Source organism: Lathamus discolor, chromosome 3 (genome assembly GCF_037157495.1).
Source record: "Lathamus discolor isolate bLatDis1 chromosome 3, bLatDis1.hap1, whole genome shotgun sequence".
Taxonomy (NCBI): domain Eukaryota; kingdom Metazoa; phylum Chordata; class Aves; order Psittaciformes; family Psittacidae; genus Lathamus; species Lathamus discolor.
Genome location: NC_088886.1, coordinates 73,864,601 through 73,889,685, shown reverse-complemented (window position 1 = coordinate 73,889,685; position 25,085 = coordinate 73,864,601). Strand labels below are relative to the sequence as shown.

Below are 25,085 nucleotides of genomic sequence, written 5' to 3'. Positions count from 1 at the left end.
TATCTAAATAGTTAGAGACATATCATCCTGCTGATCTTAGACTCAGACAGACCACAAGGCTGTGTGCTTCTCCTGGCTGCCAGTGTGCCAAGGGTACCGAAAAAGAAGTTGAGCATGAATTTACCCAGCTCCCCTTTCTTAGGTGTACACCTAGCTGTGTTCACAGGATTAACTGTCCCACCTGACATACACATAAGTCTTGGAAGCAGTTCTAATGTTTTCTAATATCTTCTCCAGTAATTGTGGCAGAATCACAGCTGAAGAAAGCACAAACTTTATCCAAAGCCCCCTGAGGTCAATAAAAGCTCCTCTGAATCATTAATGCACATTACAATTCCTAGAGGATAACCAGCCACAGATTCCATCCTTTCCAAACAATCAAACATTTAACCTTTTCAAACAGTCATCAGAATTACCATGCAAACATCTGCACCTTTATATGGCTATTATGAGACAGAATTTAAACAGTTCTAGAAAACTTCTTAGAGGGAAAACCATCTACAGGAACTGTCTGGCAGTTTAGCCTCTAATTGCAAATACGCACGATGACTGTATATTGTATTGCAACACTTGTACCATCAGATAGTATGCGAGTTTTGCGTGAGATGGCTCAAAAATGGAAACAATCTGCTGTTCTTAGCAAACACAGTAAGCTTGAGGTTTGCTTGTACAGTATACAATATGTTGGGAACATTAAACTGCTAGCCATCAAAAGCCACAGAGATGTGTGTTTTTTTCATGTGGTAGCAAAGAATTCAAGAGATCAAGTGATCAACCACTAATTCTGTGAGATGCCATGACTTCCAAACTGGTACAGATTTTCACAGAAAGATCCCTCCTATCTGTGGTTTTCCCCAAATGAGAAACTGTGCTCAGAATAAAAGAGGAACAAGAACAATTTTGATCTTTATTTTTAAAGTGAATCAAATAGTGATGCTTCTCTCAGCATCACACTGAGAGAGTCTCAAACAAGGCACCCTCCCCCTTTTAGCAATCTTGCAATGCCCTCAGTTGGCATCAGTCACAGCAGTGTTTTATAAAATTTAACATCTTTGCTTCTCACATTTGTTATGTTTAACCCTGACGGCCAGAAGCGTCTCTGAAATGATTCGAAGCCACGTGACTCCATGGCTGCCTGCTTTTAACACAGTCTATGCAAATGGAAACACAAAATCAAGCGCCACTTCACAAGCCCTGAGAATACAAAAGCCTTATTATGCTGACAAACCTTTTTTCTCCTCGAAGCCAGCCTCAGATTTGAGGGTGTGGCTGCTGCTGTGTAGGGAATCCTTTGAATCTTCGTTTTCATCCAGAACCCCAGCAAAGCTGATCTTTCTTTCATACCTGTGACGATCCATCTCAGGGTCCAGACGCAGCCTGCAGCTCTCCAGATCCTGTAGCAGAATGTAGACCACAGAGACGTGCAGGCAGCATGAGTCCTCATGCTTTCCAGTGCAACCATAGAAGCTTCAGGAAGAACTGCTTCAGGTGGGAATTTATTTCTATCACACAGTTCTCCATCTACTCTGACACTTTCTAATCCAGTTACTCATTGGGCTTGCAGCATCCTGAGCCAGGCTGTCAGGATGGAAGAGTTAGGAAGTGTTAATATGCTTAGTAGGTTAACACTGCTGAGTGAATTGGTGCCCTGTCTGCAGGCTCACGAGGGGAAAAACACATAAATAGTCCCTAATGGACAGGTGGCAATAAAAGGTGGCTGTTGCTGAAGATGCTGGGTGGATGGTTATGTCTCTGCTCCAAAAGGACCCATGGTTGATTAGAGAATGCATTGATCTGTACTGATCAAAGGCAGAAAAGCTGAGAAAGGCAGCTGACAGTGTGACAGCTATGAAAGCAAAGCCCAGAGCAAGCTTTCTGTGTGCAGATCAGACTGAAAGGACACAGCACAAAACAGGGAGTAATGAAGATATTGGCTGCACTTAAATTCTGGAAAACAAAAAAACACTGCAACAGGGAGAAGCTAGTTTGCACCAGCATTCCCTCTTATTAACAGAAATGGCACCATTTGTGCCACCTACTGGCTACTAATTTGGGCTAAAAAAAGCAGAAGTCCTAAAATAACACAAGCTATGGACATTAATCCTCTTTCCCTAACCACAGCTGGAAAAGGCGGAAGAAGGACTGTGAATTCCCAGGCTGGCAAACATTTAAAATGCTGTGCTTTTTAAGAACATCATTTGTACCTTTTGACTGGGGATATCATCAGCTTTGAGATCTATGCACCCAAAATGTAACTAGGTGAAATCTAAGATGACACAAAGCTCCTTGCTGTGAGTAAATTGCTGGTGAATGTGAATGATAACATCATCTGACAGAGCTTAGGATATGAAACAAAGGCTAAAGCGTTTCAGGATAGAAAGTCTGTCTGAATTACAGCATCTTCACAAATCAGCATGCATACACTAAGCCATGACAGCAGTACAGGTATATTCTTAGGGCATGGGCAGAGTTCCCCTACCTGGAGTGCTTGAACACATTACTCCTCCAGCTGTCTGTCAACATGCTGACACTGGAAATTGCTGCCCTCTCCAATTAAATGACAGTGCACCCAGTCTATCTATCTTCAGCAATTGCTAAGCTAAAATGAATTACTTTCACCCACAGCAAATGACAAGTTCCAGTTCCCTGGCTCTACCGTGGCAGCAGCAGGCTCCAAGAGAATATATTCGTCACTCCCAGACATGTGCAAAGTAAGCTTGTATCTACTCCATCAGCTTCAGCAAAAGGCTTTGTTTGAAACTTCAGTCAGGACTGCCTGTCTCACTCACACATAGGTATGGGTGCTTACATCCTCAGCCTGGGAAATCTGGATGGACTTGGGTAGTTAAACTGGTCCACCACAACTAGTTCATTGCAAATGCTTAATTTTTTCTAGGCTGCTAAGTCTGTGCTCATACCTATGGAACAAGTATGCCTAGAAACACCAATGCGAGTGAGATTTCCTCTGCTGGAATTTTAGGTCAATGGATCATTATGTACTTGAGTCTCTTGGCAAGGAAGCATCACTCCATAAACACAGAGACTTAACATTTTAACCCTGAGTGTGTAATTTCTATTCCTTCCCCCCCCCCCCCCCCCCAGCACAAAGGTAAAAGAAGCACTCTATGGCCATTTTCTCTAACAGGCTCTTGCATAATGTGACTGACCTTATGACCTTATGCCTGTGCATAACAGAATGATTCCTTCTCCTCTCTCATATGTAAGTCTGAAAAGCTATTTATCATCTGCATTTCTGTCACAAAAGCACAAATTTCTGTTGATCTTCATTACTCAACATATTCTTAGTTCCAAGCCTAACTACTTTACTGAGCTAAATTCCAAACCCTGATATTAACCTGCTTTTGGATGCACTCATTTATTACATGGTAAAAATATCACAAAGTGTTTAGGAAGACTTCCTGAATTTATCCCTATGTTTTAAAATTGCCCTTTGTGCATACCTGGGAGCTGAGTCACTTCATCATAGGTCATCTACAGCCTTTGAAATTAATTTCAGAACCTAATGACAATAATGCCCAGCCAAATCAGCCCATCAAGCACAACTGTCATCAGCAAAATTTGATCTAAGGCTGTGATTAAGAAAAAACAGAATAATAGGGCTAAATCCTTCACGGGCCCTTGGAAAAACTTATCTTCTCATTCGTTCTTTTTAATTTTTATCCTGGTTTCCTAAATAAATTAGGCTTAAAAGATGAAATTGTTTGTGTGCTATTCAATTCTCATCTCATTCCATGCTAACCACCTCTAAAGGCAATGGTCAACTTCAACCCTATTTGACAAAACATAACTGAGTGCCTGTGTATTTTGTGAAACAATAGGCTGAAGGCAAGGTTAAACCGCATTATCAGTTGTATGAAAATCCACAAAAGAATCAACCACTGGAAATCAGGTTTCATGGGTTTACAAAATCAGTTCTCCCCTAGTCAGTCATTTAGCTTACTGTTCATGCCAAGATTTGCCTATGCCTCGCTCCGTCTCATGGAAGTTTATTTCTTTCTTGTGTCTTTGACTTGTCTCTTTCCTTACTTCCTCTTCAATTCTGTTGTCTAACCAAAGATCTGCAACCTTTAATCTCCATCCAATTCTCTGTAAACCATCCTCTTCCTTTGTCTTAGCTGTCCTGTTCAGTTCTCTGTCAACTGTCCCTCCTAATCAGCTAGGTAGCACTGTCACCTCCTGCAGCCCATCTCTCACACCTCTCAGGTCCCCACACTCAGTTTCTCAATCCGCTGCCCTCTTCTCTAGTTTGAAACTTTCTTGAACTTCTGGTACATGTTGTGCTTCCACAGCTTAATCAACCCATTTGGTGTGCCTTGCCCAATGACACCTTTCCTCCTGCATCAGATATCCACTTGAGTTACTACCCCACCCCACCTCTCCTCAGACAGAAGCCGGAGACCAGTGACTTCTGTGGGCATGGCTCCCTCTTCAGTGTATGTTGTCCACTTACCACAAGAGGCTCTGTACGTGGCCTGGGCATGTAGGGAAAGGTCTCGCGCAGGAAAGTGGTTATCTCCAGAAGAAGCTGACAGGCTGCCATTTTCAGTGCAAAAGGGCAACAACATTTGGTAGGATTCACAGTGCCTAGGAAAATATATTTCTATGGTGAGAGAGGAGATTATACATAATCTGGAACCAAAAGGTGATGGACATTTTCACATATGGTGCACAATGCAAGCTGCACTGGAAAGGAGGAAAACCCAGACTTCTGTCTTTTCTGACTTTTCCTACACTAAAAGGAACACAAACAAACAAGTATCAATCCATGTATTTACCAGCCCCTGCAATAGTACTAACACACTATAATGGAATAAAGTATATATTCTAGTCTATTGAAGCAACACTGTAGTGTATTATAGTACACCACATATGTACTACAGTATACATACATATATCATATATACTATAGCATATATGGTAGTATATTAGGGTGCAATACCTACTAAATTAATGTAATCTTAAAGCATTTTGTATAGGTCTCACTGAAAGTTAACGGAGGTTAAGAAGTACATATCCTTCTTCCCCTTTACAGTTTTGCATTCCGTGAAATCTTCAGCAGTTCTAGAAAAAAAGCACCTTTCAAACACAGGAAAAATTCTCAAACTACATAGTTATGACTAGTCAATAAAGAGGTACTGTGCTTATTCTTAATTACTACCCTGACAAATGGAAGAGACAGCCCCCCTTGAAATCAGGCTTCTTCAGTCGTGCAAAGAATCCAAGTGCTATTTGGATAATCAAGCAACAACCAAAATCAAACTGCTTAACCAAATTATGCATTCAAAAGCTTAACCTAAAGCAGCGTGGGGAAGGGAAGAGGGATTATTGAAACACTTGAAGTTTTGTCTCAACTGAGTCTAAACAACCAGCTTCAAAAATCCTACCCTTTGTAACCCATCTAATGGCACTCAAAGCTTGAAAAGTGGAAGGATTCTTCAGCACTTGATCAATTTGAAAAATCCTATTTAGGATAACAGACAGCAAAAAAAGCAAATAAACGAACTGGTTGTGACAACAACTAAACACATACATTTTTAATATGCCTGATATTTCATCTACATACATGTCAGAGAGATTTGTTTTCACCTGCTTTCAGCCATGTATGACCTAGTTACTTTTTGCAAAGAAATAGTCCAAACTAAACACATAAGAAGACACTGCATGGATCAGATAAAAGCAGGTTAATTCTGTGATGCTTGCTAATTCTTCTGTACACATTAACAGTAATGAACTATGGACTTTGTAGGGGCTATAATAATCTGAACTATCAAATACAGATGAGACATACAGTGCAACAGAATATCCAACTGCATATTTCCTGCTCCTTGGTCTAGTCCTTACAGCATACAGGGCAGTTGTTGAAAAACTCTGCCTTCAGATTCAGTTATTCTCAGACATTGGCTTTCAGGAGGATACTCGAGCTTTCAAATGGCTTTCTAGACCACAACCTGTTCTGTTCAATTGCTTGTCTTAGGCTACCCTTTATAGCAGCTCCACTCCACTCCCCTTGAATGCCCCATAGCAGTCAGTCACAGCAACACAGTTGTTCATTTACAGTGCAGGAGAGGGAAAATTTTGAATACACCCTCCTCCTGCTTCAGATGTATCTCCGAAAGGGCAAATAACATACCCAGAACAGACATCCACACTCATGAAGCTGCTAGTGCCGGCACACCACACAGCGGCAAGGGTGAAGGTCTAGCTTAGGGCTAATGCCTTCTCCTGAGGTCGTTTCCCAAAAATGCCATTGCTCTGTTCCCACCTACTCCTCTCTACTTCAAAGTTGGCCTTTACGCAACGATAAGAACAAACTCAGAACCACAGAAAAAGACACCAGATACATAAAAAGTGCTAGCACGCTACATCCAATGGTGAACAACAGTTATATGTACACAGGAAGCAGTACGTTACAGCACACACGTATATACAAATGGTGTCTGGAGAGGACATGTTTGTTACCACCTTCACCTACAACTACAGCACTATGTGGTTTAACTTATTTTGATTCACAGGGTTTGTTATAGTTTCCATGCTTGTCTAGACTTTCAGAGTCAGTGATCTGTCACCCCCTCCCACCCTTCCGTACACACAAGCACAAAGGTGTGCGTTTTAGTCATCTTGTTGTTATACAGATTTTCAATGATACCTTTTATACCACTGTGCTATGTTTCTGCTTAAGAATCAGGCAAATATACTGAAGTCAAGATTTAAAAGCCTTTGGTAGGGCTGTGCCAACTCACATCAGGTGAGGAGATGACTCTTCAGTGTTAAACAAAAAACCGGCTGATCTTGCACAAATATTTTGGCAGAAATAACTGGGAAGGAATCTGAACCACTTTTAGCACTCAGGTGACAGCAAGACTCAAGAAACAAATTATTACCCTGCTTATAATTGCAGTTGCCAGTATACAGGAATTTCAACTCACTGCCTGGCTTCCCCCCCGCCCCCTCCTCCTTTCCTTCAGAGTCTTTCAGTGCTGCTCCCCATTTGTCATGTTATACTTCTAGGCACGGAAAGAATAGGGAAGGAAGCTGGGGTGAAGGTGAGGGACTGGGAAATACAGCTGGGTGGCAAGAGGATGAAAAGAGAATTAAGTGCTCCTAAAGCAGAGGTTCTTACAAGCGGGGGTTCTTGTAGTAAAGGGAGTCTCCTTACTGTCATCTAAAAAGTCTTCTTCCTCATCCTCCTTTCTCAGGCGCCTCTTGGTCTCCTCATCATAAATGAGGCCCAGCAGGTTGGCAGGGCTCTCACTCTCTGCATGGCACAGCTCATTGAGGCGGACACCAATTGCCTGCAGACAGGGAGAAACAGAAAGCACAAACTGGTGAGAATTCCAGCCCAACCCTGGAGGTCAAGGGCTCAGCCAAGTGTAGGCTGTTAGGATGTTCCAGCCAGAACACAGTGTCCTGGCTTAAGCTTCATTGTCTGTGAAGCACAGCAGAGAAGGTGATGATAAAAGATTAATTGCTACGAAACCCATCATTTATTCCCCCCCCACACACTTTTTCTTTTTCCAAACAGTGTCAAATTTCAGGATAAAAATTTTTTGCAGATTTGGTTAATTCCCCAAAAATTCCAACCCAAACCAGCACATAATAGGCAGGAGGAGATCAGGTCATTAATTTTTATGAATTTCTTCCACTTTTCTTTCTCCCCTTGAAATATGTGTTCCAGATTCTTGCTAAGTTTTTCCACTGGGAATGCGTGCCTTCTGTTAAAGAAACTATCCTCTGACTTAGGAATCCGGTAGCAGTCCCTGTTTGCTCCACAAAACTACTGTGGGAAAGCCTGCTTCTGTCTTTAAAGGAAAGATTTCCTGATGCACTTCCCAAGAATGAGCAGAAAATACGCTTATGAGAGCTGGGAGGTGTATGGGTAATGGTGTAGAGGGGATCCACGTAAAGAACACAGACAGATTCCCACTGGATACTGTTACGTTCTCCAGAAAGGCATTGATCATTTATTCATGGCTGATTGCCAGCAACATTATCAGCATGTAAACAGCCCTCATGGTACTGTCAGCAAAGCTACAGATAAGGGTGTGTTAGCAAGAAGAATGCTTTCCTGCCAAGACACTTCAGAGCTCTTAAGGATTTGCTTGATTTTCTTTGCTACAGGTAGGTGAAGAGAACACAGACAAGCACGTAAAACTATGTGAGATAGGAAATGTGTTTAATTACAGAGCTTTTATCAGCACTTGCTATTTGGCCTTCCTGGTTTTGGGACAGCTTCAGAGAAAGATATTGAAGAGCATTTCTGGATCTTCTACAAGTCAGAACTGATGGTCATGCCAGCACTATATAATTTTCCTGTCTCAGCTGAAGTGATGCAGTAATACATTACCAGTCACTTATTACAACTGTTCTTCCTCACTACTAAGCAGTTCCAGTGAAATCCAGCAACAATGAAGAGGGTAGACTTTGCTACACAAAGAGAATAAGGTGGTATTGGTGTGGTTTGCAAGATGATCCAAGTAACTGCCAATCTCAGCTGTCGGTGAGCCTGCACACTCCTAAATAACAACTCCACATCTCTCATTTTTTTTTACCTTCATGTTTCAGGCATTTAAAGGAAGAAATATTCTGCATGCCTCTCCACAAAGCAGTAATTTATCACATATTATTTATGCTGTGTAGTGCATCCTAATATTACAGCAATCACACATAATCCCACAGTTTTCTACCTAATGAGGACTGAATTCTTATTGTGTTACTTCCCAGCAAACAGACAGTATGCCACACCTTAAAACAAAATGTCTCTTAAAAGAAACAGCCAAAGGAAGTGACTGACTAACCTGATCAGAATAGATTTAACACTGTATTATTTCAAATGACAGCATAATGAGATTGCTTGATTCAATAGGCTTATCACTGTCACGGGCAGTAGAAACCCTACCTCACGTGGCAGAGGTTTACTGCTGTTAGTCTCTGATGGATGTTAGGGAGGCTGAATTAAAGGAGTTGGGTGGGCAAAAAAGGTTTTACATTCATTCTCAGTCTCACTAAACTTCGATAATAGCACTGTATATCACAATAAGTGAGCAATGACAGACAACCTAGGATCCAGAATTAGCACAAATTTCCAGTCCTATTTACTGAAAAGAAAACCAAACCAGAACAAGGCCTCGGTGCATTTTCTCTTCTTTTTGTTCAAGAATCTTCCTTCCAGAGTGAAGCTCTGCTGCCACCACGCAGAAAGGAAGGTGTGCTCTAGTGCTGACAAGCATCTGGTAGCATGGAGGCAGAGACGGGCTGGGCAAGGAAGCTCATCTTCTTGGTAATGAAGCTGCTTAGGAGCTATGTGAGTGCACAGCCCCTCATGCTGGTAGTGCCACAGTGAAATGGGCAGGTTAACACACAGAAACAGCGAGATGTTCTACAGCAGGTGCCTATATTACAGCAACAGAAGGCTGTTTCTCCTCACAGTTCAGCTTATCTGGTTGGAACCTGGTCAGAACCAACAACAGCAGCTGCCTGAGAGGCACAGGCTGCAGGGTCCCAGCCCTAGAGGTTTGGCTGTAGACAGCTTCATCTGAAACAGCTTCTAGGAAGAAAAGCAGTGCCAGAGGACCAGCCTTGCCCACCAAGTAACATAAAGTACATAAAGGAACTGCACCTCAGCAGTGCTAGGAACAGCCCAATCCTGAAGTGTGAGTCTGTCTGGGGGCCAGTGATGCTGTGGGTAACTATGCTGTCCTAGCCTTCAGTGAGAAGAAACAGAAATATTACTGAGCAGCAGAACACCTTGCAGTAAAAAAAGAAGAAATCTTCTCCTGCCTTAAACTAAAAGTAAGGCTTTTACCTTCTGGGCTGTTCCTAAGCAGCTGTGTCGTGGTTTAAACCAAGCCACACAGCTTGTTCACTCACACCCCCCCCACTTTTTCTCCCTCTTTCTTTCCTTCCCTCCCCCCCCCCCCCCACTCCCGGAGGGATGGGGAGGAGAATCAAGAGAATGTAGCTCCCAGGGGTTGAGAGAAGCACAGCCCAGTAACTAAGGTGTAACACAAATCACTACTGCTACCACCAATGATAATAATGATAAGAGAAAATAACAAGGGAAGAGAATACAATACCACCACCAATTGAGTTCGACCCCCCTGAAGAGAGCCTTCCGGGTAACTCCCAGTTACCTCGCTGGGCATGACGTACTGTGGTATGGAATACCTCTTTGGCTAGCTTGGGTCAGGTGTCCTGTCTCTGCTTCCTCCTGGCCTCCCCTCGTCCCTGGCAGAGCATGAGGCTCAGAAAATCCTTAGTCAGGGTAAACATTACTTAGCAACAATTAAAAGCAATCGGTGTTATCAGCTCTGTTCCCAGGCTGGAAGTCAAAACACAGAGCTTGCACCAGCTACTAAGAAGAAAAACCGACTGCTACTGCTAAACCCAGGACAAGCTGGCACGCATGCCATTTTTAGCTTCTAGAACGAAGCCAGATAAGTCTTATGATGCCATTAAAGTTCAGGATGAAAAGAATGATGCTATGTTGCCTGCCATCACATGCGACCTTGCATCATGCAGCGTGTACTTTAACATGTTGAAAACATAACCTTCCTGGACTTTTTTCAGCATGGACTATTTCAGTTTGTAAAACTGCCAGCTGAGGGAGAATCTAACTGGCTTCTAATAGTTACTTGCTTGCTCCCATTTTTGTCATAATATGAAAAAGAGAAGTGTCTAGAAGTATAGAGTCTGCAAACAGCAATGGATAGCGCCTTGACTGTTAGCAGTGTATGCAAAAATACTAGGACTATGTAATTCTATGTCCTCCACTTGGAATCCACAAAGGCTAAAGTGGTGACTTCATGGAATATAGAAGCAAATGCATTCACACTATGTACTTGTTCAAGGATCTTTGGTATTTGTGCTGTTACAGTCACCTCTGAGACATAACAGAGAGTGGGGTCCCCAGGTAGCATTCCCTAAGTTAGATTCAGAAATGGAAGGAGGAGAGCTGCCAAAAGACAAAGCTTATTAGCTTGGGTGCTCACACCCAAGCTGTGTTCTTCTCCTGGGCTATGGGCCTACAGTGTGCTCCCCAAGCCTTGGAATTTATGTCTGTTTTCAAACCTGATCACAATGCTCACTGTAAAAATCTTTCATTTTGTGAAAAGAGGTGAGAAGCACAAAGCTTCTCTGTTACACACATGTAACAGGTACCGCAAAGGTCAAAGGAACTTCTCCCACTGTTTTGTGAAGTGACTGCAGCAAGTGTCAGACCTTCAGCAGGTACACCTTAGTGGCTTTCCAAAGACACTGACAGCACCATACAGGGCAACTGCCTAGTTCATGGATGGAAAGTGATTGCTATCAAATAAAACTTGAAGGAGCTAAGCTCAAGACAGTCCTTTAGATGACATGTAGTAGCCCTGTAGAATTCCTTGCCAAAGAATGTGCTAACACTTGGCATGGGTGCAAAAAGACTGAATAAGTTTGTCAAAGAGAAATTCATTACTAAATATACAGCACCATAACTAGCTCAAGCAGCCCTGGGCTAAAAATATTTGGAAGCTTGAAAAAAGCAAGTAGTATCACACACCCTGCTCTTACTCTTCCAAGGCATCACATGTGATAAGTACTGGAAATAGGACAGGGGACCAAATGGATCATCTGAGGAAATCCTCAGGGGGAGGGGACACTGCTACCTCCTACCAAAGTCTCTTTCCATTAAGAGAAGAGCTGGTCCTGGCAGGCTGCGAAGTGCAAGTTGGAAGGGAAACTTATGATTCCTCAGTTTACTGGAAGTGAAATTATGTACAAGATCCAATTACCTTTACATTTTGGTATAGTTCTTAATGTAAGTAAAAGAGAAACACTTACATCTCCCCACTGGTAGAAGAGCTTAGCTGCATTCCACTGCAGCTTCTGGTTCCTTTTGTTGCCCACAATAGGAGAACGTCCACGGGACAGACCTTTCTTAGTAATGTTCACATGGTGGCCCTTCATCCACTCGGGCCAGTTGCCACGATTGCAGCGGTGAACGAAGCGTGCACACTCCAGGAACAGGGCTGCTCTTGCCACTACAGGAGCCTCCTGAAACGTTTGCAAAAAATCACCTTAAATACAAACATATTAGAGGATTTTGTGCTTTAATCAACTGCTTTGCAAGCTTGCCATGGAGTCACACAGACTGAGCAAACCTGAAACCACAATCTCTGCCGCAGGTCTCACCCTTTGAGCTAATGACAGTGACGCTCAAGCGTCGAACAGTTCTAGTCAGTCCAACCACTAGAGGGGCAGAGAGAGCCACGTTATAAACCTGGTAACAACCTTGTGCCAGCAGCCCTCTAATGCTTTCTTTCAGAAACCATGTAACTGCCAAAAGCAGAAGCGTGCATCTGACACTCTTCCTGGAGGAATGAGACAAGTTTTCTTTTCACCTTTGCTAGTGAGGCTGCAAATATTCCAAGTGCAGGCAGCAGCATGGCCACATGAATCCTAGAGTTTGTCTTGTTAAGCTCTCCTTGCGCATCTTGGGGGTGGAAGCATGAATGGAGGCTTGCTGAAACTAGGAAGAGACCTATATTGCACTTAAACCAAGCAGATACGGAGACTGAAGTCCACTACTGGCATAAGTCAATGAAATTTTGGTGGCTTAACTTCAATGGCCTTAGCAAGCATCAGACAATTTAGTAGTGAAATAACATCCAGCAGTTTTGTTTTGAAGTGGTTGACTATTTTTCAGAGGAAAATCCTCCTGTCCGCAGCCTGGAAGAGCTCTTTTCTTTAATGGGAGAAATTATATTGAGTGTTTATTAGTTTGTATTAAATCACCCAGCAAGATCCATGTTAGACCAAAAAAGAATAATTTTGAAACTCTCAAAGATGTTAAAAAATGGGTGCTGTAATTCGTTTCCAAAGGGTAGCTTACACTCAGGAAGGAGCTTTCTTCCCAGCAGTCTACAACTGTGCACAAATAACATCTTCACAGACATCAAAAGTGCCTAAAAGCAAATGGTTCTCCTCATTTCCATTTGATTTCCTCCCTCTTTTCCTACAATTTTCACAAGCAAAATCCCCTGTGGCCAGCAGTTTGTGTATCTCAAAGTACAACAATGTCCACAATTTACTTCAAAAAGTTCCCTAACAGGGATTTCACGGAGCACAAGTATACTCCACACATTTAGAGGATGACTTTAATGATATAATTAAAACAGATCAGCATCAACTTCTAAGGGAAGGTTCTTCATCTGTGGTCCATGAATAACAGGCAAGTCCTGAGACCACAGAACATAGCCTATGGAATATTATTAAACAGTGCCTCCAATCAGTGCTTTAGTCAGAAGTTGAAAGCAAGATGTTCTGGATCAATGTTCCAAAATTTTGGGAATTGACTTAAGAAATTCTGTGCTGCAGCTAAACTCACAGCCAGAAATTACTAACAACAGGACTGAGAAAAAGTCAAGTCTTTTGGAGGACATTAAAAAATTAAACATAAAAAATAATGTTTTGTCCTCATTAACAAGAAAACATGCATTAACTGCTTCCTGTCTTAATACCCTGTTGCAGCTTTTTGCTCCTGTTTTATTCAAACACTGTAAGCAAACAGAAATCTTTCAGCAATTCTCTTGAATGCAAACATTAAAGCTGGCCCAGTGTTCTGATAAGGAAGGCACAAATCTGAAGCCAGATACTCACTGACAACCAGAAACAAAACTAAATTCTAGCATCTGGAAACACCATTACAAATCATTTGTTGCTTACATGAAATATGGAACACAGAACAGAAGAGGATTTTTACCCCTCTAGTCTCATGGAGTAAAACATTCACCATATATGGAAAGATGAAGCCCTGACCTTTATTCTCCTGCTGTTTTAATTCATCACTGGTAAAGCCACAATGTCTTAGCATACAGGAATCTTGGAAAGATGTGTTGTAAACATTATGGAAGCACTCAACTAAAGGAGGATATTTAGGATGGGGTGGGGAAAAGGGAAGAACAGAAGTTTCAGATTAAAAATCACTGAAGACCTCCTGCATGAAGGAGGAGGCACAAGCTCCCTGGGATTGCTTACCTGAGGCTCAGAGAAACCTGAAGCAGCAGCAAGAGAAAGATGAAGATGTGACAGAATGGACAGGGATGGATTCACACCACAGAGAAACACATCACAAATGGAGAGAAATGAATCAGGCAGGTGATGCATAGCTGAAAAGAACACAAATTACCGTGGTCACTGTCAACAGTTAACACAGAAGCAATACTCTCACAAGCCTGCCTGTGCCTTGGAAACTATTCACAAGTCCACTTTAAACACCAAACCTACTGTATCGCTTTGCCTTTTGAAAAGTGTTCTTGTACCGTATAAATTAACATCAATAAGAATCCACCATTTTCTTAACAAAATTCCAAGTAGTCTCATTGGAGCTTTCCAACAGATAACCTGATCCGTACTACCAACAGCAAAAGCAATAACCTGGCTGGTTATTGACCAGTGTCCTTGAGAATTGCCTCAAAAACATTAGTTCATATCTCTCTGATTATATCTAAAAATAGTGAGGTACAATCCATGACACAGCTCTTTGTTCCTGTTCCCAGCCATCTGCTCTGGAGACCTGTTTGGGGCAATCTTTGATTTCCTTCCAGGTCATATGCCCTCCTATGGACAAATATTTCTGCTATGGAAACAGGGACATGGGAACACCAGAGGCCACCTAGGACCCTGGCTGATGTGGAGTCAAGATGCTGGCAAGTATTCTTGCATTTTGGACTTTGCTTCTGCTGTTCCAATATGTAGTAGGTCCTCTCAAACTCTACCCTGCCATAAAGCAGAGCCACCATGGAATTTCAACAAGGGTAAGAGATTTACATGTTTGAACAGATCAGCTCACACATCTTACTGGAGAAATGCAATGGTGAGAGGTGTCACATTGCTGAACTGGCCAAAGGAAAGGTTGTATTTCCCCATGGGAATCATTTACACTGGTCCAATTAGGATACTTTATCTAACATCTTTATACAACAGCAGTTTATTAGAACCTTCGCAGAAACTTGACCACTGACTGAAATACCCTATTACTTGCCTGTCAACCTCTGACATTTTTTAAATGAAAGAAAACTAATTTTACTCTTGACAAGTCTGCATTTAAGCTGGTGACCAAAGGATTAAACTGTCTGCAATGTATTATCATCACTGAATGTCTGCAAAGCCATAAATTGATTATAGTTGTATAAAATTCAGTCAAGGATGGACACTGCTTCCAGGAAAATATGCTAACTACAAAGTTACTAAACCTAAGGCAACACTCGGTTTAGAACAAATCATTACCTCTATCAGGAGGCTTTTGTTTTGCTGTTCTAGTTTCTTTAAATCACTGTGGCAAACCTGTATAAACATCCAGGCTGATCAAAGCTCTTCAAATTGGTATATGAGTGGAATTTCAATAATCTGCGTAAAAAAGCAGGCTCGAAAAGTTTGTGAAAGAACTGGAAGTGGAGCTGTTTGCCTTTCATTTTTTAAAGGTTGCCATAGCAACTAGGCTGGATAAAATTACTTAAGAAGCTTTTAATTTGCATCCAACCTGATTCAAACTGTGACTTCAAAAACTTGAAAACAGAAGTTAAAAAAGCAGTTTTCTGTTGGGTGTGCTCTATTGATATAAAATGTGAGAATTTTCCGTAACAGTATACATTGCCATTAAGCACTACAGTGAGGTGACAAGCTGTCATCTTTTGATACCTGCAGTGCATGTCACTTCTTAACTTCCATAGATCTCCAATACTTTGTAGACAAAATGCCAGCTGAGCAGAGTCTCCCAAGTCTGTAATTAGAACAAGGCTTCTTTCATCTCTACCTACAGACCTTCTAGAACTGCTGATACCAAAGCCTTCTGCATCATTCAGCAGAAAGGAAACAGGGTCAAACTCTACTTTGTAAAAGCCAGCTCTGGCAGTCAGAGCAGACATCTTCAAACGGTTCACTCTGACCAGTAGTTTTCAGCTGACTTCAGACATGGGCACTGAGTAAGTTGGTAGCTTAAACATTTGGCAAATTAAAAGACATTTACAGGCAATAGGGACATAATTGCCACCCCTTGTTTCATCATCTGATTTATTAGCACACAGAGTAGTGTATTCCCAGAAGGATCTTAGTGACATACTTGTCAGCAATGTGCTCCTTCCTGCCCATGTGCCTTAGATTCCCTGTGTTTGTTTAGAATTCACGATGGGGTGGCAGCCTGGCAGGCTTGAAGAATGAAGTTGTCTTTGTGCAGCACACCAGCCGGAGTGACTATCTCCCCCACAGCAACCTTCCCCGCACACTTGCAACCCTGACTGGCAGGAACTACTTCTGACTGTGAGAGCATGAGACAGGCTTTCCCATCAGCCACTGCTACCATAGCTCCCAGGCAGAAGGACAACAATGGAAGAATGGGAGCTAGTGAAGAAATCACTCATCTATTGGAAGATGGACAGGGACCAGTCCAAACAGTAGAGCTACATGTAGACTGATGGCAACAGCGACTTTGGGCCAGTATTAATGCAGACTGGCTTGAATCTGCAGCTTAATGATGCAAGGGTAAGAAGAAGGTATAAAGGAGTGGTGAACATAGGGATGTAACATCCCTACAACTAGGAAGCAGACAAGGCAGCGCAGCTCAGGGCATAGCACTAGCACAGTGGGAGAGTCCATGAGCATGGCATCTTGAGCAGCAAGTAAAAAAACTAAATATGAGCACAAATGGCATAACAGTCAGAGGTGAGGTGGTAAGTGGGAAGACAAAGGGATAGAGAACACATGGATACTCTGAGAGCAGTGGCTTTCAATCTTTTTCAGTTTGCAGACATCCGAACACTTATGGAAGGAAAAAGAGCACTGTGCACAGAAGCTACTAATAACTGGCTTTTCACAGCTGTATTTGTCACATTCTTGTGCTTGTCATATAAGCACCTCAGAGAGCCCTGCTGGCCCATGAACCACAGGCTGAAGGCCACTGCTTTAGAAATGGAAGGGACTGATAAAAATCCAGCAACTGCAAAGAAAAGGAAGGAGACGGAAGAAACAGTGCCAGGAAGGAGGGACTGAATTGTGTCACTTCAGAGAATTTGATCTGCAAATTTGCAATATCTGCATTTAAAAGCATGCACACTCTGACATTTGACATTTTTTCCACTGTGGTGATTCAGTGTGCTATTTATAACTCTGTCAGAACTCCTGAGTGGAATTCCTATGCCTCTCCAAGTAGTTAGCCAGTCTTCAATCCTTATTCTTTACATTATTATTGACACTAGGGCCAGAAGCAGAACGGCTGTGGGCAAAATTTGAAGTTTGACAATAAATGCTTTGCATTGGCAATAATCTGGTTATGGGAAGCCATACAATAAAAAATAAATCAAATCTGTCTGTATACTCCTCCAGCCACAGATGTTAAAACTCCAACTAATAGCAACACCACCAGCTAGCACTGCTGTGAGGCTTTACGTACTTTCTGTGTGGGCATGAGCAGCATTAGTGAATGACAATGGACCACCATGTATGCATGTGCTTCTCAATCAGAAGGTAAAAATACACCAATGAATGACTTACAAGATCCAGAGCAGCTGCCAAAATGGAGGCATCGGGGATAGTGCCTGGTTCACAGCAGTTCAGGAGAAACTGGAAGCGCTTCATGCCTTGGCGGATTGCTCCCAGGTTCACAACGTTCTTGGATTTTCCTCCTTCTTGGTTGGAGGTCAAGTGATCATCGAAGCTATGACAACCTAAAGAGGCAGAGTACAGAGGGGATGCAGGGAGGGGTAGGGAGAAGGGAACACAGTCTCTCACCAAGAAAAAAAGTGGAACAAAAATCCTGATGAGTACAGTCTTGGCCTAAAGCCCTTCCTCACCTATGCACTATCTTGAAGATAACAGGGACATTTTTGTAATATTCATGACTCCCACAAAACAGGCCTAGGGCAAGCCCGATTGCAGTCTTGGTCATAGTGATGTCTGCCCAAAACAATTCCATCACAGTCAGTGTGGAAGCCCAGGATTTGCTCCAAAATAGGTGAACCCTTCCTCCCCACCTCTTCGAATCATCTTACTTACTGTTCTTCCTGAATAATCTACTTCTCTATTGCCTCTAAGCTTACGTTAAGGTGGAGCATGCATAAATCTTGTCCCTCATGTATCAATTTAGCAATACATCATTTACTAGGATAGAAGAAAAGAACAGCAAATATTGGAAATGTTCTATGTGCAAACCAAGTACTGTACTTTTCTTAGGCATACATCTTCTGCGATTACCAGAACAGCCAAAATGAGACTGGACTCAACTCTTAGGTATCATCATCACTCCAGCCTCTCTCCCTTGACATGCACTCTTTGGGATGGAAAGCTCCCTGATAAGCATTCTTTTTGAAAATGAAGCTAGCACCCCACTCCAGGACTTCTTTCAAGCATGGTTTTAAACTCCAGGTATAGAGTTCACATGATAAATAAACTAATTCCATTGCTGATTGGAATGAACACCACTGAATGCAGAAGACCATTACGCAGCTGGGAGCCAGAGCTGAGAGAGTGATAGAAAGACAGAAGAGAAATCAGCAAAGTAGTTTAAAGGGCAAGGAGGCTGGTCAAAATGAGACTAGTCAGCTTCTGGGAGTCTTTATCCATAATTCTCCCCCTGTTCACATGTGAAAGTACGAAAGTTTACAGAATACTGAAGGATAAAAGCATAAGAAGAGAACACCAAATGGGGAATTCAAGATTGGCTTTAAACATGGATTTGAAAGACAAGAGGCAAAATGTCAGTTCTACAGAACTTTGTGACTTCTTCCTCAGGAAATAAGAATGGCTGAAACTCAAAGTCCCTTTGAAATTACTTGGAATTACTTGGAAAGAACTTATGTACCACAAACAATAGTTACAAAAGAAAATGACAATATAGGTCTTCACTATTCCCCGGAAAACAGAGGTATATCAAAGTTCAACAGATTACAACAACTGTGGCTTTTCTCTCTCCAATGAAGCTGTACAAAGTTTCCCAGCAAACAAAATGTTCCTATGTTGGGAAATATTTCATCAAAACACAACAAACAAACAAACAAAGTAGAAAGAACAGGTAGAACACTTACATAAATGAGCAGACACAAACAACCTTTTCTTCCAAATCTTGCCATTTACTTATAGCCTGTAACAGACTATCTGAGCATTCCTGCTATGACTGTTGTAGCACTAACTTATTTGAGGTACAAACAAATGTTTTCTTATTCAGGGCCCTGTTAAGCTTGTGCCTGTATGAGACAAAGAAAGGAACTTGGCTTTCTGATACAGAAAGGCATGTCTAAGGCCTGTCCCTAACCCCCACTATAAAGATCTAGCAAAGGCTCAGCCTATCACTACAGCTCTTTGCAGTCCCTGGCTTGCACTTTGTTGAAGCTTTGCAAGAGAATCTTTCAGATGCAGCTGACAACCATCCTCCACTATGCCCATCCTGGAGTAGCTTTGCTGTAAGCATGCGAGTCTTCCCTGGCGTAATGATAATGTGACAGCCCTGCAGAAAGATCTCACCCAGTGAGCAGAGACTACTGCCTAACCTAGGAGGACACCAGATGCCCAAGCTCCCATTCTCTCAGTTGCTTCTTGTGTGAATATGAGATCACCCCTTGGAGTAAGCATGTGCTGAGGTTTGCCTGTGCTGTTGTGCCCTGAACACGCTGGCAACTTCTGTGGTCACTTCCAATGTCTTCAGGAAGCGCCTGAAGGAATGTTAAGGGTCTCCTGTAACCACACTGTAACTCACTGCTGTATGTATGCTTTGTTCTTAGTATGGGTAAAAAGATCATTAATAAAACCATTTTGTTATGCATGAATGTGCATATATATGTGTATACATATGTATACATATGCACACATACAGATACACACACACACGTATGCTTACATACATATCCAACACACAATTTCCACTGGTCTAGATGATATATCACAATGAAGATTACAATTAATAAATGATGGAACTAATTATTCTATGTTCAATTATTTAGGGTTTTTTTACTCCAATCTATTTCTCCTCTGTTTTCTTTTAAATTTCGTCTACTATGTTAAAAACCCCAAAAACACAAGAGGAAACACCATATGGAAAAAGCATGAGCAAAGTAAATGTATAGCATCATGAATGACAAGAATGGGAAGGCAGAACTAGGTTCCAAAACAATGCTTTATGGTTAGACTCAAGTGATTTAATACAATGCCCATCCACCTTCAACTGTTGTCCACAAGCACATAGAAACTGCTGATCTTTATGAAAGATAGAGAAGCACTGGAAATTTCTACTGTGTTATGAACTGTCCCACCCTGAAAGGCCTCACACTGACTGCACTTTGCACATGTGAGTATGTATACACACAGGCATGTACAACTACTCTAGTATTTTTGCTAATGGTATGTGGCTTACTACACCATTACATACCAGTGATCCTTGTGGACGTGGTGATACAACTTCTTTAAGTCTCACTGTCCCTCAGTTGTTTGTTCCCAGTGAGGGCTGGGAGAAAATGTGGTGGAAGCACTTCACACCTACTTCAGCTCTCAGTAGTGGATGAAGAAAACAGTGCAGCTCCTTCCATCATGGCAACATTCACCTTCAGCTACCAAGCTACAGCAAGCTGCTGGGCTCATCCATTCTCTTTCTAAAGGAACAATACTTTTCACCTTTTTCAAATCACATATTGGAAAACCACCACCAGTGTTTCTGCAGTGGCAGAATGATGACCAGTTTACACTGGCAAGATATACTCCTACTTTGCTAGAATCACTTGCCTGAACAATGCCTTACATGGATTACACTGCAGGTCTGGGACGGATGATGATGAAAAACGTGTACAATGCAGTGTTCAAAGGGTAATGTGAGAAAATGAAAAATACAATGTCAGAGAATGTAACTTACTGTAAAGCTACAGAAATCATGGTGAAAAAGAAAATCTACTCCTTTTTGTGTGTTTTTGGGAGTCAGGTTGGGTTTTCTTCAGAAAAAGGAGAAAAAAGCAACAGAACTTCAAGATAACAAGGTTGTCTCCCTGACAACAAGGAGGAGCTCTGAGCTGAGGACATAAGCATGTGAATCACTGCATGACATTTTAAAACAGAATATATCATGACCTTCTATTATTCATAAAGGCACTTTTCAAATGTTGCCGATTTTGAGAATAAACTGCAATTAAATATACTTCTGTGGAAAGGCAAAGTAGTGTTGTTGTTATGATGCTGTGTGCTAAGAAAAAGGGACCGCATCCCTAACGAATGGTATGCAGACACTAGACATGCAAACACAGAAGAAAAGAGATAATTATAACAGGTTTGTGCAGGGTTTGCCATTTCTGGGCTGGTCTTTGCTAGAACTGTCAAATGGTCACAAATTGGGGAGGAGGGAGAAAAAAAAAAAACCAACAAACAGAAAACCTGATGGAACACCCATTGTTGTATTAGGCAATGAAAGATTTACACACCTAATTTGGAACTTAATAAGTGCTTTGAAGCAAGTGTTAATTTTTTTAAGTGTATTGATCAAATTCAATTTGATTTTAAAAGCCCGAATGTTGCATTTGCAGAATTTATTAGATTTTTTTAAAGAAAATCGACTTCACTAGATTTTTTTTTTTTCTAAACCAAAACAAATGAAAGAAGGAAGGGAAAGAAAACAGTTACAAAGACTAAAAAGTTGGAAAAGGCTGGAATGGATACAAAACCTATGGAAAAAGCAGGAAAAAAGGGAAAGGGGTGAAATACAGAAAGAAAGAAATTTAAAAAAAAAAAAGTTTAAAGGAAAGAAAAAAAGGAGACGAGAACCCTGATTTCTAACCATCTTTTTCTTCTGTGTGATGAAGCTTGGATGGGTGTCTTCGGCAGGTGCGCCATTTACCAAGACGCTTGAAGAAATTCTCCTCTTCGTCTCTCCCGTTGTCCAGGCCACCTCCTGGCCCCCCACCTTCTGACAGCTTCACTGCGCTGGTAAACTTCACCTGTACAAAGACAAAGGGCCAGGTGAGGTTGTAGCATACCACTTTCTCATGGTCTTCCTTGTTTAGCCATAAAGCAACTACAGAACGGCTGTATCACAGAGGATCACCACAGAAATGCAAGTGAGTCTGCACAGATTTACGTACGCTGAAGCACTTCATCTTTTAAGCTTTCTGCTTAAAGGATTGGTCTTTCGCAAGAGGCTGTAAAAGCACAAAGAAGGAAGGAGAAGTGTGACCAACAATTAAACCTTAAACATGTTGACAGAGCCTGCCTTTCTCTCTGAGTGAACCAAAGCAGACTGACAAGTACAGTGGTGGATAGGTTTAACCTAAACTTCACCGTGAGCCACAGAAGTCCAGTATAAAATTTCCATGGCACTCTCCTCTGAAGATTCTATGACCGAGCCTGATTTGCTGCAATGTCCATGATGAGTAGAAAGTTTCCTTGGACAGATAAAACCAGACAGATCCCATCCTTCCAAGTTCTCTGCAATCCAGTCTGACACATTTACCTTGGAGCTCTGCCTGATGAAAGACAGACGGTCGACAGAGCTGATATCTAGGAGATCTTCCACTCCATCAGCCAGGCCAGAGAGGGATGAGCGCTTCAGCCAGTTCCCTGTTGCAGAATAAGCCACTCAGGACAACTGTGAAAATGCTTCCAAGCAGAATCTATTCATTAGCAACTACAGCATGTATCTCCAAAGTGGCCATGCTAGGGTATGGGAAGGTAGAAGGAAAGGGGAAGGCAACCTTTCCATGTAACATGTATTAACTACCATGTAAGGCCACGTCGCAGGACTTGTAAAGGATATATTCTTTATCTGTCAAATTCTATTTGGAATATTTCTCTTCTACAGAGGAGAACAGTGCCTGTGAGATTAAGGTACTAGCCTACTACTTTGGAGACACAGATTCTGTACTCTATTTTGCCACAGATATCATCTGGTACCTTTGGCATATTGCTTACGTTCCCCTTTGTCTCAGTTCCCCATCTGTAAAATGGAGAGCAGCATTTCCCAGCTTCCCTTGAGAGAACATACAATATACTTGGACACTAAGGAACTTGTTGCAATATTTCTTAAGACAGGTATATCTGTGTTTCTATGCACATGCAATATGTATATAGAACAGGAAGAGACATACATTTACCTATGGGGAGTTTGAGTTTCTTTCGAAGGGAGATTCGTCGGGAACGGGAGCGGGAACGCCTGTCTGTGGTAGTTCCAGAGTGAGCAGTGGTACACTCGGATGTGTCCTGCTCAGACTGACTACTGGTATCACTCGCTGCGCTCTGTGACTTAAACATCTTTCGCCAGAAGTCCTTGCGACCCAGAACGGCCCCTTGGATTTGCTCATCACTGGAAGAAAAAGGATGCAAATCGTGAACTGCATTTCAGAGAAGTTTGGATGCTCAGGGGAATGAGGTCTCCCTCCCACAGCCCCAGCCCTAACCTCTCTATTTGTTAAAGATGTTTAATTTTGAATTCCAAACATGCTTTTCCCAGTGGGACATAATCAAGTTTGACAACATGCTCAGTATTGCTCAAGGCACAAAATAACAATCTTCTCTACCCTGAGGTACTTGCCCACTGAACAGATCATTCCAATTTTAGTTCTTACATGTGAAAAAGAAATCATCTTCTTTAGGTCAACATGACCCATGTTGATAAGACTATACTGGTGCTTTCTATAAACAGGCGCACTGGAGAGCTTTTGGACATCACAACAGCCATTTGTGAACCTGCTGGGGTCACAGCTCTCATTAAGGTATTGGAATGGGGCAGCATATTTTGCTATACTCTTGAGATCTCCCATGGCTATGGCAGGGCTCAGAGCAGCATAGCTTGCTGCAATTCTGCAGAGCAGTAAAGGGTTACAGCTGAAGTCCCAGTGAGACTTTGCAGGCTCCGTTAATGGAGGAGAATACAGAATATAGAGCTCTGTACCCTTGTGCAATGCCTTCATACAGTGCATCTCAAAGCACTTCGACAGATGGGTATTCAGAGGCACAGAGAAGTTAAATGACTTGTACAAAGTTATTAGGGACCAGTGGCCATTCATAACATTTACTTTAGTATTAAATGGCTGAACTCTGGATAACATAGGCTTCAAACTTGCAATACCTAACAGCAGGTTGATTTGCTCATTACGAAAACTGGTACATCACCTGTGCTGATAAGGGAAATGCACCAATCTTTGGAGACTACATGCCCAAGATAGGTCAGGATGGTCTGTCTTTTGGGAGGCAGTAAACAACGTAGCAACAATTTGGAAGCTGAAAAGTAATAGAACGATCCCCCAGAAGTACCAAAAAACATGGAGAACAGCTGTGATAGCATCTCTGAGGAACTAATAGTCTATTGATGGCTATGGTAGTATGAGATACTGACACATCTACTGCATGGTGATTTGAAAATCTCTGCTGGTTCCCATCAAAATCGGGGTGGGTCCAATTGGCAGCACTGAAGATCAGCACTACCTGGATTTTATCAGTAGCTCCTAAGTGCTTAACGCATTTGTTGTACCATCCAAAGAGATAAGTCCTTGCTGTCCTGCCTATTTGTACTAAGCTCAGAAGGAAGCAACTGGGAATAACATGTGAAACAACTCAATATTTACTTACTGTTCTGGCGTTTGCATTGGGCGGCTGGAGATGTAACTACGGCACTCATCAGGGGCAGATGATGCCTGGCCTTTGTCGATGATGATGCTTCCCACCTCGGATCTATACATACAATATAAATCATCAGCTAAAGTGAACGGATGGCCCATCTCACGGTCATCACATAGCTGTATGGCATGGAAACCAGCACTGCTGAACTGCTTTAGATTTGTACCCTCTCTTTACCAATTTACTGCCTCTCTATATAATCATTCAAGAAAAGGTTATCACTTCTTAGAAGCAAAGCCGAGGCTTTTAGGAGTTTTGCAACTTTCTTCTGTCCAATATTTTAGTATGACAGGCCTCAAAGCACCAGAGAAAATTTCATTTTGATAAAGAAGCATGGCAGGATTAGATTTACTCTGGGACTTGTTTTGCATACCAGGGTTTACCTGTCAGATAAACAACATTAAGGATGTCAAGCACATTAAAAGCGATGTCCACACAGTGCTTTGGGATCA

General features: G+C 42.0%; 1 protein-coding gene across 3 annotated transcripts in view; it reads right to left on the bottom strand.

Annotated features, from left to right (window-relative positions):
* The window catches only part of UNC80 (unc-80 homolog, NALCN channel complex subunit), a 121,011-nt gene that overhangs the window by 61,723 nt on the left and 34,203 nt on the right, over positions 1-25,085 (bottom strand). For 2 of the 3 annotated variants that reach the window (XM_065669803.1, XM_065669804.1), the window contains exons 18-26: positions 24,586-24,687; positions 23,106-23,320; positions 22,472-22,578; positions 21,860-21,959; positions 17,545-17,717; positions 11,839-12,051; positions 7,178-7,313; positions 4,472-4,605; positions 1,229-1,394 (exon numbers count right to left, since the gene is read on the bottom strand). In XM_065669803.1, the coding sequence (XP_065525875.1) occupies positions 1,229-1,394; positions 4,472-4,605; positions 7,178-7,313; positions 11,839-12,051; positions 17,545-17,717; positions 21,860-21,959; positions 22,472-22,578; positions 23,106-23,320; positions 24,586-24,687 (1,346 nt within the window). The remainder of the gene's footprint in view (positions 1-1,228; positions 1,395-4,471; positions 4,606-7,177; positions 7,314-11,838; positions 12,052-17,544; positions 17,718-21,859; positions 21,960-22,471; positions 22,579-23,105; positions 23,321-24,585; positions 24,688-25,085) is intronic. The other variant, XM_065669802.1, reaches the window with a different exon arrangement.